Raw genomic sequence first — 18811 nt, 5'->3', positions numbered from 1 at the left:
AAGTTTGTTGAGTCCTAGTTTGGGACATCAGGGGTGCCTCTCTCAGGAGATGACATTTAACCTGGGAACTTAAGAAACAGAAGAGTTAGGGGAAAAAAGTGCCCCCCCCACACCAAAGTCTTGTTAGAAGAAACTTGAAAAAATTTTAGTCCAAAAAAGCTTTTTGTTGGAAGTTGGCTTCCTTTTCAGGTAAGGATAGAGGGAGGTACATTTAAAGGGAATACTCCTATAAATAAGTTTCTTAGGCTTGTCTTGATCCTCTTTTCTCAAATTCTAATACATGGTTGACTTGATTTTAAAATACCACCAACTTATTGTCATTTTTCCAATCCTGTGGCTTTCTCAGGTACCAGCCTATTCTAAGCTGCCTTGCTCATAACAACAGTAGCAACTTTGATCAGTTATGTATTTACTTTGGAGCCAGGCATCCTACTACGTACTTTCAACCCAGTGTCCTACATAATCCTAACAACTCTGCAAGATGATCACTAGTTTCTGAATTTTACAAAGAAGGAGCAATGATCAGAGAAGCTGAGTGGGGAGCCCATGGTCATGCTGCTGGTAACCCATGGAGCCAGGACTGTGACCATGACCAGCTCAAGTCTTGTGTCTCAAGACTGGGCTCTTCCTTTTATGGGCACCTATCAGTGTGGGTTCCTCCCTCTTTTCCATTTTATTTGCAGTGTTACCACCAGTTGAAAGCCCTTCTCACCCCACCACATCCCCCTCCTTTCACCTCCATGCCCCCTGCTCTGCAAGTAGCAGAGTGCTTTTGCTACCAAACTTCACTGTCCAAGGCAAAAGAGGAACTAGATGGAACAAGAAGAGCTTTTCAAAATGCTGTCGTAGGGGGTCAGAATATGTGGCCTCCAAATGTGCCGCTTTGATATAAGGATTATTTTGAGCTGAAGATAGTTGAGAAGAGCAGACTTAAAAAAAAAAAAAAAAGCTCTCTGCCCTACCCCACATTTGCCTAAAAGCAGGCTTAGACTATAAATCATGGTTTTTAATTACCTCAAAAACCTCAGTGTTATTAGGGGGGACATTGCCTCAAGATGCCACTGAGCTTGTTGAATAACACTGAAGGAGGGTAGCTTTCTAACTAGTCCCGTATCAGCTTCATGCTAAAGTAACTTTCCTTGGATAGGCTCATCTTTCTTCCATTCTTCCTTTTCATGGCATCCCAAAACAGTACAGGGGAGGAAAAACTTTTTCCCTCTATCCTCCTAGGTTTGGTGGCTAGGGACCCTGCTAATTAAACTGACAAAAGACAGATTAACAAGAGAAAAACAAACAGACTTTATTGCCATGCGCAGTGCATATACTTGTGAGTAACTCTAGGGATGGTTAGAATCTGGGCTTAGATAGCATCTTCACAAAGAACAATACATTTGTAGAGAAGTGACAAGACAAACAAATAGGGTTTTAGGCTTCCTAGAGTGGCAAACTGTGGGAAGGTAAATCAATCTGTGGGGCAAACTAATATAGAGTTGCTTTAGTGAGGTTTGTTATGTAGATTCCTCTTTGTGCTGCCTCTATGTTGATAAGAGTCTCTGGTGATTTAGAGTCTAAGCCTGCTTTTAGGCAAATGTGAGGGAGGGCAGAGCTTTATTTTGGGGTCTGCTCTTTCTAACTGTCTTCAGCTCAGAATAATCCTTATATCAAAGTGGCACATTTTGAGGCCGCATATTCTGATCCCCCTACGACAGCATTTTGAGAATCCCTTCTTGTTCTTTCTAGTTCTTCCTTTGCCTTGGACAGTGAGGTTTGGTAGCAAAAGCACCCGGCCTGGAGCTAGGAGACCAGAGTGTAGTGCCAGCAGATCCCGGGCCAGCAAGAGAGCTTCCGAGAGAGTCCCTGACTTTCTCTGGTATTCAGTCTCCTCATCCAGTACAGCTAAGGGATTGAACTCAATGTCTAATCTCTAAGATTCATCCATTTGCTTAGGTGTCTGGATCAGTCAGGGTGTAGTCAGGAGACAGAAATCATGGCAATTATTGAAACAGAGAGAATTTAATGTAAAATATTATTAACTGGGTAAGTGAAATGTTTGTAAAAAGTATACTGAGGTAGTGGAGGCAAGGAGCAGCTGCCACCCTTAGGACCTGGGGGAATAAGTTGGAATTATGATAACTTAGAAGCTCAGGGAAAGGGGGCCCTATGGAGCTAGCTCAGATCTCTGGAGAGAGGGCCCTGGCTGGCTGGTGCTGCTCTGGAAGGGGAGGGGAGGGGAGGCAGGATGTGTCTGGTTCTGCTTTTTGGATTCAGCTGCTGCTGCTGTGGAAGGGAATTGCTGCGGCCAGAGAGAAAAAGTGTTGCGCAGGTGAAACGACAGGAGCAAAAAGCAGAGGTCCCCTCCTTCAAGCCTCCCTCTAGTGCCCCCTACTGGCAGGGCCTAGCAGGGAGCAGCCTGCAAAGTACTTGTATTAGTTTGTGGACAAACTAGGGGCTAGAAGGATGGCTTTGGAGCTGAGAGATAACAGCTCAATAACTGGCACAATGTTCACTGCTGACATTGCAAACTGGTGGCCCAGAAGCCACTTAGGGCCGCATCTGATCCATAAACATGTCTTGTGTGACTATCACAAAAGTTTAATCAAGCATCTGTGTCTGAGTTTGTTTTTTTAGTCTGACAATCTTCTTCCTGAGAAATTCCACAGAATTTCATCCTTCATGATTTATACTTTTTAGAAACAAACAAATGGGAAGGCAGCTTGGAGATTAGCTATCTCAATAATCAGTTTACAGATGTGAAGGTTAGGACCTTACAGGGTGAGAGGATTTTCTCCCAAATTACACAACCAGTGAATGAGACCTTTGGGTTCCAAAGTCAGGATTCTTACCACTTCCCCTCGCTGTCTTGTCCTGAACCTGGGTGTGCTCTAGCCTCTTGCCACTCAGAGTGTGGTCTGTGGACCAGCAGCACAAGTCTTGTTACAAATGCGGACTCTCAGGCCCCAACTCAGACCTACCAAACTGGAGAATCAGAATCTGATTTTAAAAACATACCTCCATGATTTTTGTACATAGTGAAATTCGAGAAGTGCTGAAGATAGCTTTATTGAAGTAAGAAAAAAATAGAACATTTATTGGACGCTAGTGTTTTTCTCTGGGGTGGGACCAGGGTATGGGGCGTACAGATTGGTTCTTAGCAAATGTCCTGACCATTCCTCTGATTCTTATCTTCTCTTCCCCCCAATTTGTAGGCCCACATATAGGCATGCAAACACCACATGTGCACGCACTCATACATGTGCATGCATGTGCTCCCTCTCTCTCTCTCACACACACACACACATACATACATGCACACACACCCTCTGAGCCATTTATGATCTGGCCTCTGTCCTAACCTCCAGCCCCAGTCCCTCACCTGATGTCCCACGAGTACTGTGTTCTACTCACACTGAACTACTTGCAGGTAGTTGCCCAAACACATCAGTTGTTCTTTCAGCCTCCCTGTCTTTGCACGTGCTGTCTGCTGCTGCCTGCGATACACCCCCGTCACCAAGATGGAGACCTGACTGACTTCTATGTGTCCTTCAACAACAGCTCAATGTCTTTCTCTTGGAAGCCTTCCCATGTTGCGTGAGGTGTATCCAGGCTGTGCTCCTCCTCTGTGATTTTAAAATACCTGACATATACCTTTATTGGAGCACTGTTTCTCACCAGGAGATAATCACAGATTTTGTGGTTTATCTCCTTGAATGGAAAGAACCACGCCCCACTGAGCAAGCCATCCTGGGGACGAGCCAATGAAGAAAGAATGAACTGATGCAGAGCTACGAAGTCTGACCAATGCTTATCCATAAAGAGCAGTGAAATATAGTGGTTGAAGCAGGGACTTTGAGGTCAGAAGTACTGGTCCCAAATCTTGATATTTCCATCAGTTGTTGACACTGGGGAGCTACTTTATCTCTCTGTGGATCACTTTCCTCCTGTATAAAATAAGGATAATAACAGTATCTCCCTCACTGGATTGTTGTAAACATGAAAGGGGATCAACAATGCCGGTGAAATGCTTATCTCAGAGCCGGTCTAGTGGCTAGTGCTCACCCCGTGTTTGCCGTTTTGCTGCTATTATATGATATACTAGGCTCCTTAAGTTTGTTCGGCACTCACTGTCCCATTATTTATCGCTGTATAACTCGGTGGCCTAAAGCAACCATAGCATCTGTTTTGCTCATGGAGCTGCAATTTGGGTGGGACTTCCCTCCTCCCTCCCTTTTCCCCCTTCTTCCTTTCAATATATATATATTTTTTATTCCAAATGTTTACTGACCAAGTATCATGAGAGAAGCACAAGTTTTCTGTTGGCTGAATGGGATGTTGGAAATTCTTGGCAGGGAGTTGCACTAAACTGAGGCCAAAAAATGTTGGAAGCCTAACAGACCTAACTGGGGAAAAAAGTTCCCTCTCTGCTCTGGTCTAGAAGTCTGAATTACCAAGTATAAGGAATTGTGTGAAACTCCAGTGTGAACTGGACTGGTGGTGAGCTCCCAGGGGTCTAACTGGGAGTGGGGAGGCAGGGCAGGGCATCTCAGATGTGGGGCTCTTGGCCGTGGTCAAGGTGTTGGGTGGGTTGTCTAAGTCTGAGGAAGTAGAACCCAGTTCTTTCCTGGGGAAAGCCTGGGTGGACACACACAGGGTTTGGGACTTTTCCAATTGGTTGGGGCATCAGATGCTGGTAGGAAACTAGCATGGGGACCAAACACAAAGCCAGTCTTGCAGACTAGTACCACTTGGTGAGAATAATAGGGAGGCTACAGCCTGAGGCTCACCCAAGCACCTGCCCGAATTCATTCTTGCTGGAGATAGGTCATGGCAACAGAAGATGGTTTTAAGACACCCTCATCAGTGAGTAAGGCAATCCCACTTAACACCCGATGGCTAAGAACCAGGCAAGATTAAGTCTGCTGGGAACCAGATGCTGAAAGCCCTTGGCCGGTCAGGGCTAGATCAGGCAGATAAACTCACAGTCTAACAGGAAGACTAACCCAGACATTATTACAGTACAGCATGACCCAGGCCTGAGTTGGGTTTGCAAGTCTTGACTCATTTTCTCAAACACAAGTGTCAGTGACCTAATACAGTGCGAAATTGCTCACTGCATTTTCTGAGCTGTGGGCTGAGAAACTGGTAAAATTGTAATGGAGAGAAACCTTGGGTCCAGGAGCACAGGTCCAGCAATTTCCCCTAGACATCCCCATGTTTGACTCTCTGCAGATCTTTGCCAGAATGTCCCATTTCCCTGAGGGCTTCCTAAACCATCTTATTTAGAACTGTCACCTCCCACCCTGACTTTCATTTTCCCTGCCTCTGTGTTACTTTTCTCTATAGCACTTATCAGCATCCCACTTACTGTATATTTTACTCATTTATAATCTCTTTTCCCCAACTAGAATGTAAGTGCCAAGAAGGCAGGGATTTTCATGTGTTTGTACCCTGCTGTATCCCCATTAACAAAAATAGCACTTACCTAATAAGAGGCATTTAATGAATGCTTATAGACTCAGGCGTATTTCATGAAGTGACATATATGGAAAAGAAAAAGGAAATAACATATTTCATGACTTTGAGCGATGTAGACGTGAAAAGTTACAACTCACATGAGGGAAGGGAATCCTAGTTAGTGAAAACCATTGACAGCACCAAAGTTATCATTTCTTTTCATCTCATGGAATAAAAATAATAAAAGAAGGAAATCTGCCACTGGGAAGATAAAGCAGAGCATAGTTGAATTGCTCCTTTTGGGCACCTGCCTTCCAGCTGGTTAACCAGCTAATGAAGCTCTTTGCTTTACGTGGGCCCTTCCCAGCACACATCTGCATAAATAAAGCATCCGCAGGTCAGGAGAAGCTTCCTTTCTGTGAAAGACAAGTGATGTTCTTCGCTTGATTTACAGTCAAGGCTGAGCAAAAGAACACTTACCTAAGTCGTATTCAGTATTTCCACTGCATGAAAGACATTCTCCAAAATTTGCTTCTTGGCTTTAGTAAATGATGTACTAACACAGTCGTTGATAATTAGTAAGTACTCAATATTTAGTAGGAAAGAATTATCCATGTGCTTCTGGAGATTTGCCACCTCTATGAGGATGCTTGCTGGCTTCACTGGAATTCCAAAATGTGTGGACAACAATGTATTTAAATGATATCATAAATTAACTGATTCTATTACAAGGCACATAGTAGTTACATGTGTTGAAGAAAGGATAGCTCATTGCTACTCTTTTCCACATTCCCCTAAGAAATCTGAACGTTGGCTGTGGCTTGGAAGAGGTCCTTCTTGGGTGTTTAATAAAATAAGTTGTCTTGTTGGGAATTGCTGTTTTCACTTGCACCATGTATTTCCTTCCCATTGTTCCCCATACCTGCTTGGCCACAATTTTCCCTGGAAAATTTCTCTAAACATAACCCCACAAGGACTTTTGTAGCACCAACACTTTTTAAAAAAAAAATTTTATTGATTGATTGATTGATTGATTGATTTATGGCTGTTTTGGGTCTTCGTTTCTGTGCGAGGGCTTTCTCTAGTTGTGGCGAGCGGGGGCCACCCTTCATCGCGGTGCGCGGGCCTCTCACTGTCGCGGCCTCGCTTGTTGCGGAGCACAAGCTCCAGATGCGCAGGCTCAGTAGTTGTGGCTCACGGGCCCATGGCATGTGGATCTTCCCAGACCAGGGCTCGAACCTGTGTCCCCTGCATTGGCAGGCAGATTCTCAATGACTGCGCCACCAGGGAAGCCCACCAACACTTTTTTTGCTTAAAAATAAAATGACAGAATTTCCCTCATCTGCAGATTATTCATCTGAAAAAAGATACATCAAACGCAGCTATGTTTGATCTATTTTAGTATGTATACATATATGTAAACCTGGTGAGACTATTATTGTTTGAATACCATTCCTAAGAAGTCACATTTGTCCAACAATTCTAATTGGCCACCAACATCTGTCACATTCCACCTTTTATGTCTGTGACACAGAATTTCTAGGATGCATTAAAATGGGCATCAGATTTTCTAAAATGTTGCATGGTGTCTAATCGCTTGTATTCTCTCTCCACCCTCTCCTCTCTCTTTCTCCTCCTCACAGGGCTGATAGTCTACCTAGGAATGATGGGGGGAGCCTTCATCCTGGGGGGCCTGGCTGATAAGCTGGGGAGGAAGCGAGTCCTCAGCATGTCCCTGGCCGTCAACGCCTCGTTCGCCTCCCTCTCTTCCTTCGTACAGGGATATGGAGCCTTCCTCTTCTGCAGACTCATCTCAGGCATAGGGTGCGTAATTACAGAGGTTCAGCTGGACCTCCCCCCTCACCAATCCCAAGACCAGTGGTCTATCCATCCTGACACCCTGACTCTGAGTGGTACCTCCAGAAAACTTTGAACTGAGTTTTTGTTTGACTTCCAAGATACTGTGTTAAAGTTGAACCTTAGAAAGGGGTTAGGTTGTAAAGTCAGTCATAAGGTCAAAATAATCCAACACTGCCTTGGCCGGTCTTTCGAATTCACTGGGTTATTTCACCACTGAGCCTAAGGGTGGGACAAGGCAATTGGGTTCCTGCTATGACCATTTTTAGTGTCTGACTTGATTCTTACTTTCTGGCATTTTCTCTCTGCAGTATTGGGGGTGCTCTGCCCATTGTTTTTGCCTATTTTTCTGAATTCTTGTCCCGGGAGAAACGAGGAGAGCATCTCAGTTGGTTAGGCATCTTCTGGATGACTGGAGGCATCTATGCGTCTGCCATGGCCTGGAGCATCATTCCACACTATGGTGAGTGCACTGGCTTAAAAGAACCCAGGGGCCCTTGTTACTATGACACCTGTATCCGAACAACATTCCCTGTCCTCAGCCTTATTCCCACACTCACTCACAGTTCCTGTGTACGACCTTGATCTTTCTAAAGAAATTCCAACACTGGAGACGCATGGCTAATTTCAGTACACATGTCTTTCTGGAAATAATACAGTCTACCCTCCCTCACTTCCTCCCTCCTTCTCTCCTTTCCTTCCTTGTCTTTGAAAGGACTTCAACCTTCATCTCCTCCACCCCTCCTCCTCACAGCAATTTAGGCTCCGTAACCCCATTTTGTAGATGTTGTCACAGAAGCCAAGAAGTTGGTGACTTGGCCAAATTGATGACTTGGCCTTGGCCTGACCTTGGATCATGATGCCCCCTCCCCCTCATTGTGGTGCTCTCGTATACCTTCCATTTTAGTGCCTGCTGTCACTCTTTCAGCTGCAAACATGGAGCAGCCCTTACAGACAAGGTCTTGGTTTCAGCTGAGACAATTTTATTATCTTGGATAATTGCAAAAACTGGATTTTCTGGGCAGAGACTTGGCAACATTAACTTTCACTATTGGATTTTATTAAGAGTAAAGTAGGGAGAAGGCAGCCGTTTTGAATTTGATTATGCCTTTTGAGTATCCTGGGTAATATCATCATTACCCTTCAAAATTATGTTTGGTGAACCACTGATTATGGGTGTAGGCTTTGCCATCAACCAGAATCTTGCAGACCGTAGGGAGGAACAGAAACTGCCCCTGAAACTGACCAACAATTCTCTACCCATTCCCTTCCTTGGTGTGTGTGTATTTATTGAAGTATAGTTGACTTAGAATGTTGTGTTAGTTTCAGATATACAGCAAAGAGATCCAGTTATTCTTATTTATTGGAGTAAAATTGCTTTACAATGTTGTGTTAGTTTCTGCTGTACAACGAAGTGAATCAGCTATATGTATACCTATATCCCTTCCCTCTTGGACCTCCCTCCCACCCTCCCTATCCCACCCATCTAGGTTGTCACAGAGCACCGAACTGAGCTCCCTGTGCTATACAGCAGGTTCCCACTAGCTATCTATTTTACACATGGTAGTGTATTTATGTCAAACATAATCTCCCAATTTGTCCCACCCTCCTCTTCCCCCTCTGTGTCCACATGTCTGTTCTCTACATCTACGTCTCAATCCCTACCCTACAAATAATTTCATCTCTAACATTTTTCTAGATTCCACATATGTGCATTAATATATGATATTCGTTTTTCTTTTTCTGGCTTATTTCACTCTGTATGACAGACTCTAGGTCCATCCACATCTCTACAGATGATCCAGTCACTTTCCATTTTTATGGCTGAGTAATATTTCATTGTATATATGTACCACATCTTCTTTATCCATTCATCTGTCGTTGGACATTTAGGTTGTTTCCATGTCCCAGCTATTGTAAATGGTGCTGCAGTGAACATTGGGGTACATGTGTCCTTCTGAATTATGGTTTTCTCAGGGTATATGCCCAGCAGTGGGATTGCTGGGTCATATGGTAGTTCTATTTTTAGTTTTTTAAGGAACCCCCATACTGTTCTCCATAGTGGCTCTATCAACTTACATTCCTACCAACAGTGCAAGAGGGTTCCCTTTTCTCCACACCCTCTCCAGCGTTTACTGTTTGTAGATTTTTTGATGATGGCCATTCTGACCTGTGTGAGGTGATACTTCATTGTAGTTTTGATTTGCATTTCTCTAATGACTAGTGATGTTGAGCATCTGTTCATGTGCCTCTTGGCCATCTATATGTCTTCTTTGGTGAAATGTCTATTTAGGTCTTCCACCCAGTTTTTAATTGGGTTGTTTGTTTTTTTGATATTGAGCTGCATGAGCTGTTTGTATATTTTGGAGATCATACATTTGTCCATTGCTTCATTTGCAAACATTTTCTCGCATTCTAGGGTTATCTTTTCCTCTTGTTTATGGTTTCCTTTGCTGTGCAAAAGCTTTTAATTTTAATTAGGTCCATTTGTTTATTTTTTGTTTTTATTTTCATCACTCTAGGAGGTGGGTTAAAAAAGATCTAGCTGTGGTTTATGTCAAAGAGTGTTTTTCCTATGTTTTCCTCTAAGAGTTTTATAGTCTGGCCTTACATTCCTAATTTCATTCTTTTACATGGAGCTGTCTAGTTTTCCTAGCGCCACTTATTGAAGGCGGTGTTGTTTCTCCATTCTATATTCTTGCCTCCTTTTTTAAAAAATAATTAATTAATTTTTTTATACAGCAGATTCTTATTAGTTATCCATTTTATACATATTAGTGTATATACGTCAATCCCAATCTCCCAATTCATCACACTACCAACCCCCACCCCCCACTGCTTTCCCCGCTTGGTGTCCATACATTTGTTCTCTACATCTGTGCCTCAAATTCTTCCCTCCTTTATCAAATATAAGGTGACCATATATGTGTGGGTTTATCTCTTGGCTTTCTCTCCTATTCCATTGATCTATATTTCTATTTTTGTGCCCATACCATACTGTCTTAATTACTGTAGCTTTGTAATATAGTCTGAAATCCAGGAGCCTGATTCCTACAGCTACGTTTTTCTTCCTCAATATTGCTTTGCTATTCGGGGTCTTCTGTGTTTCCATACAAATTGTGAAATTTTTTGTTCTAGTTCTGTGAAAAATGCCAGTGGTAGTTTGATAGGGATTGCATTGAATCTGTAGATTGCTTTGGGTAGTATAGTCATTTTCACAATGTTGATTCTTCCAATCCAAGAACCTCCATCTATCTGTGTCATCTTTAATTTCTTTCATCAGTGTCTTATAATTTTCTGCATACAGGTTTTTCATCTCCTTAGGTAGGTTTATTCCTAGATATTTTATTCTTTTTGTTGCAATGGTAAACAGGAGTGCTTTCTTGATTTCACTTTCAGATTTTTCATCATTAGTATATAGGAATGCCAGAGATTTCTGTGCACTAATTTTGTATCCTGCTACTTTACCAAATTCATTGATTAGCTCTAGTAGTTTTCTGGTAGCATCTTTAGGATTCTCTATGTATAGTATCATGTCATCTGCAAACAGTGACAGCTTTACTTCTTCTTTTCCGATTTGGATTCCTTTTATTTCCTTTTCTTCTCTGATTGCTGTGGCTAAAACCATACTGTTCTCCATAGTGGCTGTATCAACTTACATTCCTACCAACAGTGCAAGAGGGTTCCCTTTTCTCCACACCCTCTCCAGCATTTACTGTTTGTAGATTTTTTGATGATGGCCATTCTGACCTGTGTGAGGTGATACTTCATTGTAGTTTTGATTTGCATTTCTCTAATGACTAGTGATGTTGAGCATCTGTTCATGTGCCTCTTGGCCATCTATATGTCTTCTTTGGTGAAATGTCTATTTAGGTCTTCCACCCAGTTTTTAATTGGGTTGTTTGTTTTTTTGATATTGAGCTGCATGAGCTGTTTGTATATTTTGGAGATCATACATTTGTCCATTGCTTCATTTGCAAACATTTTCTCGCATTCTAGGGTTATCTTTTCCTCTTGTTTATGGTTTCCTTTGCTGTGCAAAAGCTTTTAATTTTAATTAGGTCCATTTGTTTATTTTTTGTTTTTATTTTCATCACTCTAGGAGGTGGGTTAAAAAAGATCTAGCTGTGGTTTATGTCAAAGAGTGTTTTTCCTATGTTTTCCTCTAAGAGTTTTATAGTGTCTGGCCTTACATTTAGGTCTTTAATCCATTTTGAGTTTATTTTTCTGTATGGTGTTAGGGAGTGTTCTAATTTCATCCTTTTACATGTAGCTGTCCAGTTTTCCCAGCACCACTTATTGAAGAGGCTGCCTTTTCTCCATTGTATGTTCTTGCCTCCTTTGTCATAGATTAGGTGACCACAGGTGAGTGGATTTATCTCTGGGCTTTCTATCCTGTACCATTGATCTGTATTTCTGCTTTTGTGCCAGTATCATATTGTCTTGATTACTGTAGCTTTGTAGTATAGTTTGAAGTTGGGGAGCCTGATTCCTCCACCTCCATTTTTCTTTCTCAGGATTGCTTTGGCTATTTGGGGTCTTTTTTGTTTCCATACAAATTGTAAAGTTTTTTGTTCTAATTCTGTGAAGGATGCCATTGGTAGTTTGATAGGGATTGCACTGAATCTGTAGATTGCTTTGGGTAGTATAGTCATTTTCACAATATTGATTCTTCCAGTCCACGAACATGGTATATTTCTCCATTTGTTTATGTTATCTTTGATTTCTTTCATCAGTGTTTTATAGTTTTCTGCGTATAAGTCTTTTTCCTTCTTAGGTAGGTTTATTCCTAGTTATTTTATTCTTTTTGTTGCCATGGTAAATGGGATTGTTTCCTTAATTTCTCTGATTTTTCATTGCTAGTGTATAGGAATGCCAGAGATTTCTGTGCCTTAATTTTGTATCCTGCAACCTTACCAAATTCACTGATTAGCTCTGGTAGTTTTCTAGTAGCATCTTTAGGAATTTCTGTGTATAGTATCATGTCATCTGCAAACAGTGACAGTTTTACTTATTCTTTTCCAATTTGTATTCTTCTTATTTCTTATTCTTCTCTGATTACCATGGCTAGACCTTCCAAAACTATGTTGAATAAGAGTGGCGAGAGTGGACATCCTTGTCTTGTTCTTGATCTTAGTGGAAATGCTTTCAATTTTTCACCATTGAGTATGATGTGTGCTGTGGGTTTGTCATATATGGCCTTTATTATGTTGAGGTAGTTTCTGTCTATGCCCATTTCCTGAAGAGTTTTTATCATAAATTGGTGTTGGATTTTGTCAAAATCTTTTACTGCATCTATTGAGATGATCATATGGTTTTTATTCCTTAATTTGTCAATATGGTGTATCACATTGATTGATTAGTATATATTGAAGAATTCTTGCATTCCTGGGATAAATCCCACTTGATCATGGTGTATGATCCTTTTAATGTGTTGTTGGATTCTGTTTGCTAGTATTTTGTTCAGATTTTTGCATCTATGTTCATCAGTGATATTGGTCTGTGATATTTTTGTCTGGTTTTGGTATCAGGGTGATGGTGGCTACATAGAATGAATTAGGGAGTGTTCCTCCCTCTGCAGTTTTTTGGAAGAGTTTGAGAAGGGTAGGTGTTAGCTCTTCTCTAAATGTTTGATAGAATTCACCTGTGAAGCCATCTGGTCCTGGACTTTGTTTGTTGGAAGATTTTAAATTACAGTTTCAATTTCATTACTTGTGATAGGTCTGTTTATATTTCTAATTCTTCCTGGTTCAGTTTTGGGAAATTTTACCTTTCCAAGAATTTGTCCATTTCTTTGTGGTTGTCCATTTTATTGGCATATAGTTGTTTGTAGCAGTCTCTTATAATCCCTTGTATTTCTGTGGTGTCAGTTGTGATTTCTCCTTTTTCACTTCTAATTTTACTGATTTGCACCCTCTCCCTTTTTTTCTTGTTGAGTCTGACTAAAGGTTTATCAATTTTGTTTATCTTCTCAAAGAACAAAATTTTAGTTTTATTGATCTTTGCTATTGTTTTCTTCATTTCTATTTCATTCATTTCTGCTCTGATCTTTATGATTTCTTTCCTTCTACTGACTTTGGGTTTTCTTTATTCATCTTTCTCTTGTTGCTTTAGGTGTAAGGTTAGATTGTTTATTTGAGTTTTTCTTGTTTCTTGAGGTGAGATTGAATTGCTATAAACTTCCCTCTTAGAACTGCTTTTGCGGCATCCCATAGGTTTTGGGTCATCATGTTTTCATTGTCACTTGTTTCTATGTATTTTTAAATTTCTTCTTTGATTTTTTCAGTGATCTCTTGGTTATTTAGTAGTGCACTGTTTAGTCTCCATGTATGTGTTTTTTACAGTTTTTTTTCCTGTAATTGATTTCCAATCTCATAGCGTTGTGGTCAGAAAAAAAGCTTGATATGATTTCAATTTTCTTAAATTTTCCGAGGCTTGATTTGTGACCCAAGATGTGATCTATCCTGGAACGTGTTCCATGTGCACTTGAGAAGAAAGTGTATTCTGCCACTTATGAGTGGAATGTCCTATAAATATCAATTAAATCTATCTGTTCTATTGTGTCATTTAAAGCTTGTGTTTCCTTATTAATTTTCTGTTTGGATGATCTGTCCATTGGTGTAAGTGGGGTGTTAAAGTCGCCTACTATTATTGTGTTACTGTCAATTTCCCCTTTTATAGTTGTTAGCATTTGCCTATGTATTGGCGTTCTCCTAAGTTGGGTGCATAAATATTGATATATCTTCTGGGAGTGATCCTTTGATCATTATGTAGTATCCTCCTTATCTCTTGTAGCACTCTTTATTTTAAAGTCTGTTTTATCTGATACCAGTATTGCTATTCCAGCTTTCTTTTGATTTCCATTTGCATAGAATATCTTTTTCCATTCCCTCACTTTCAGTGTATGTGTCCCTAGGTCTGAAGTGGGTCTCTTGTAGACAGCATATATATGGGTCTTGTTTTTGTATCCAGTCAGCCAGCCTGTGTCTTTGTTTGGAGCATTTAATCCATTTACATTCAAGGTTATTATCAATATGTATGTTCCTATGACCATTTTCTTAATTGTTTTGGGTTTGTTTTTGCAGGTCCTTTTCTTCTCTTGTGTTTCCACCTAGGGAAGTTCCTTTAGCGTTTGTTGTAAAACTGGTTTGGTGGTGCTGAATTCTCTTAGCTTTTGCTTGTCTGAAAAGCTTTTGATTTCTCTATCGAATCTGAATGAGATCCTTGCTGGGTAGAGTAATCTTGGTTGTAGGTTTTTCTCTTTCATCACTAAGTATATCTTCCCACTCCTTTCTGGCCTGCAGAGTTTCTGTTGAAAAATCAGTTGATAACTTTATGGAGATTCCTTTGTATGTTATTTTTTGCTTTTCCCTTGCTGCTTTTAATATTTTTTCTTTGAATTTAATTTTTGTTAGTTTGATTAATATGTGTCTTGGTGTGTTTCTCCTAGGATTTATCCTGTATGGGACTCTCTACACTTCCTGGACTTGGGTGACTATTTCCTTTCCCATGTTAGGGAAGTTTTCCACTATAATCTCTTTAAATATTTTCTCAGACCCTTTCTTTTTCTCTTCTTCTGGGAGCCCTGTAATTGAAATGTTGGTACGTTTAGTGTTGCCCCAGAGGTCTCTTAAGCTGTCTTCACTTCTTTTCATTTTTTTCTTTTTTCTGTTTTGGGCAGTGAATTCCACCATTCTGTCTTCCAGCTCACTTATTCGTTATTCTGCCTCAGTTATGCTGTTATTGAGTCCTTCTAGTGTATTATTTTATTATATTTTTTTGCATTACGCGGGCCTCTTACCGCTGTGGCCCCTCCTGCTGCGGAGCACAGGCTCCGGATGCGCAGGCCCAGCGGCCATGGTTCACGGGCCCAGCCGCTCCGCAGCACGTGGGACCCTCCCGGACCGGGGCACGAACCCGCGTCCCCCGCATCGACAGGCGGACTCCCAACCACTGCGCCACCAGGGAAGCCCTTCTGGTGTATTTTTGATTTCAGTATTGTGTTGTTCATCTCTGTTTGTTTGTTCTTTAGTTCTTCTAGATCTTTGTTAAACATTTCTTGTATTTTCTCAATCTGTGCCTCCATTCTATTTCTGAGATTTTGGATCATCTTTACTATCACTACTCTGAATCCTTTTTTCGGGTAGGTTTCCTATTTCTTCTTCATTTATTTACTCTTGTGGGTTTTTATCCTACAAGACTTGCTCCTTTATCTGTGACATTATTTTTTGTCATTTAATTTTTTTTTTTTTTTTTGATGGGTGGGATTGTGTTCCTGTCTCTCTGGTTGTTTCACCTGAGGCTTCCAGCACTGGAGTTTGTAGGCTGTTGGGTAGAGCTGGGTTTTGGTACCAAGATGAGGACCTCCTGGAGACCTCACTTCAATGAATATTCCCTGGGGTCTGAGTTTCTCTGTTAGTCCAGTGGTTCAGACTCAGAGCTCCCACTACAGGAGCTCTGGCCCAACCCCCAGCTTGTGAACCAAGATCCTGCAAGCATGTGGGGAGGCAAAATGAAAAGAAAAAAAAAAGAAAGAAGAAAGAAAAAAAATGAGCAAAACAATAACAAAGAGTAAAAAATAAAATAAGATTAGAAAACTAACATATGTTAGAAAGAAAAAATATATATATATATAGATGAAGCAACAACTGGAAGGTAAAACAGACCCTAAATAGTAAAAAAGAGGAGGAAAAAAAAAAGCCAGAAAAGGCCTTGGCTGTGTGGGGGTGGGACTTAGGCAGGGGCAGGGTTTAGGTGGTGGGCATGGCCTATGCTTAGGACTGGAAAAGGCCCTGGGGGGTGGGGGGTCGGGCTTAGGCTCAACGCAGCAGGAGGGGCCCAGGAGTGCCTCTGGCCTTGGAGGTCTGAGGACCAGGTCCAGGACCCTAGCAGGCTCACTGGGCCCGAGTGGGTGGGGGAAACGCTAGGTGCATTCTCCCCATCCTCTGATCCTTGAGGGCCCCACCCCATTGGCCTCCCTTCTTCTTCCCCCACTCCTTCCCTCCTATGTCCCTAGGACCCCAACAGCCAGAGGGGGCCTCAGAGAATGGAGGACCAGACCTGGGAGCCCAGCAGGCATCCCAGGGCATGAGGGAAACAGCTGCCATGCCTCCCCTGATCCTCCAGTCCTGGAGGGTTCCCCCTCCGTCTGCCTCTCCTCTTTTGCACCCACCCCCCACATTTCCCTCCTATGCCCCTAGGACCAGTGTGGCCTGGAGGGGGCCTTGGAGGGTGGAGTAACAGTTTGGGAGCCCTGCAGGCTTCCCAGGGCCCAACTGGGCAGGAGAAATGCTAGGCATGTTCACCCCGATCCTCCAAGCCTCCAAGGGTCCCTCCAGGCATGGGAACCCCTACCCCCTCCCAGCCACCCCTCAGGGGCACAGGTCCTGTCTGGCCTCCACTTCTCCTTCCCCCTCGCTCCCCCCACATCCTACCCAGTCACTCAGGGGTTTCTCCCGTCTCCTTAGGCATTCAGGTCCCCCACCAGCGTCTGGCAGGCACCCTAGCTGTGGGAAGATGCGAACTCCGTGTCTTCCCACACCGCCATCTTCCACTGTGCAGCTCAATTCTTCTTTTCAGATTCTTTTCCCTTATAGGTTATTACAAAATATTGGGTGGCCAAAAAGTTCATTTAGGTTTTTCCATAACATTTTACAGAAAACCCCAAATGAACTTTTTGGCCAACCCAATATTGAATATAGTTCCTGTGCTATACAGTAGGTCCTTATTTGTTATCTATTTTATATTCAGTAGTGTGTATATGTTAATCCCAGACTTCTAATTTATCCCTCCCCCCCTTTCCCCGTTGGTAACCATAAGTTTTTTCTGTGTCTGTGGGTTTATTTCTGTTTTGGAAATTCATTTGTATCATTTTTTAGATTCCACATATAAGTGATATCATATGATAATTGTCTTTGTGTGTCTTACTTCACTTAGTATGATAATCTCTGGGTCCATCCATGTTGCTGCAAATGGCAGTATTTCATTCTTTTTGATCGCTGAGTAATATTCCATCTTATATATGTACCACATCTTCTTCATCCATTCATCTGTCCATGGACGTTTAGGCTGCTTCCATGTCTTGGCTGTTGTAAATAGTGCTGCTATGAACATAGGGGTGCATGCATCTTTTTGAATTAGAGTTTTGTCCAGATATATGCCCACAGGTGGGATTGCTGGATCATATAGCAACTCTATTTTTAGTTCTTTAAGGAACCTCCATAATGTTCTATAGTGACTTCACCAATTTACATCCCCACCAAGAGTGTAGCAGGGTTCCTTTTTCTCCTGGTATGCTTGTTTTAAATCTGACCCTCTCTGATGTGTGTTCTGGGCTAATGGAGGCTTCTGTATTATCTTTTTAAGAAGAAGCTTTGGTGTAGACAATCCCTATTTTATTAGTTAAGGAGATGCTGGGTATATTACCCTGAGAACCTGATAAACCCTGAAATCTTAGTGGTTTAATACCAAAGAAGTTTTCCCCTCCTGCAAAGCCCGGCTGGTGTTTCTGATCTGCAGGCAGCTCTGCTCCATCAGTAATCCCAGGGCTCAGGTTCCCTCCAGCATGTGATCTACCCTCTTCAACAGGTAACCTACATGTTGGTTCGGTGAAAGAGCATGGACAGTTGTATGTGGGTGCTTTTGAAGGGCAGGCTAGGAATTGGATCACATCTTCTTTGCTCACATCCCATTGGCCCCAAATCTGTAATATGACCACACACTACAGCAAAGGACACTAGGAAATGTGACCTAACTGTGTGCCCACAAGGTAGAGGAAATGGGTTTGGGACCATCATGTTACCTTTGCCATATCCCACTGGATTTTTGTATCAGAAACAGAGAAGAAATACAAACAAAAATAATGAAATAAAGAGTTGAAGGGTTTTCCAGATAATTCCGTTACCATAGGTAATTCTACATAATTTTAGATACAAAATTGTATTACTCCTGATATCAGGCTCTGCATTCTACCCTTCCCCCAAATTCATACATTAATTATCCAGGCCGTTGGTTATATGGGTCCAAGGAATTGCTTTTGTCCCCACAATTCTTGTTATAATATAATTTCCCCTGTTAATTGATCCAAACGTGTTAACACTAAGAAACTATTTCTACATATAAATTGAGTTAGACAATTTTGTTGTTGGGGGGAAACAAATAGACTCTGGATAAAAGCTGAGTCAAAATAGTGGTTCTCTGTAATTTGGGACAGGTCACCTAGCTTGTCCAGCCTTGGTTCCTTTATCTATAAAATGGAGAGAAGGAAGCAAAGAGAATAGACGGTGGAGATCCGATCTGTGCCAGCCCTAACATCCAGCAGTTCTTGGGAGGCAAATAATGGTGAGAAAATTTTGGAGACGATTCTAGTATTTGGGCTGGTTTCCCTCCAAGCTGCATTAGCAATTCTAGCCCTATTTTCAGACTGCTTGTTCCACAAGGGAACTGCCCTCACAACCAACCAATGAGCAAAGGTCCTTGGCTTCCCTCTGACTGGATCAACTTA

At 41.8% G+C, this 18811-nt stretch overlaps 1 protein-coding gene across 1 annotated transcript in view; it reads left to right on the top strand.

Annotated features, from left to right (window-relative positions):
* Nucleotides 1–18811, top strand: part of SV2B (synaptic vesicle glycoprotein 2B) — an 89129-nt gene that overhangs the window by 21878 nt on the left and 48440 nt on the right. Inside the window, exons 2-3 of the mRNA XM_007454894.1 lie at nt 7095–7275; nt 7620–7771. Coding sequence (XP_007454956.1) covers nt 7095–7275; nt 7620–7771 — 333 coding nt within the window. The remainder of the gene's footprint in view (nt 1–7094; nt 7276–7619; nt 7772–18811) is intronic.

This window comes from Lipotes vexillifer, unplaced genomic scaffold, assembly GCF_000442215.2.
Source record: "Lipotes vexillifer unplaced genomic scaffold, Lipotes_vexillifer_v1.1 scaffold600, whole genome shotgun sequence".
Taxonomy (NCBI): Eukaryota; Metazoa; Chordata; class Mammalia; order Artiodactyla; family Lipotidae; genus Lipotes; species Lipotes vexillifer.
Note: the sequence above shows the minus strand (reverse complement) of the source record. Positions and strands in the feature narration are given on the sequence as shown.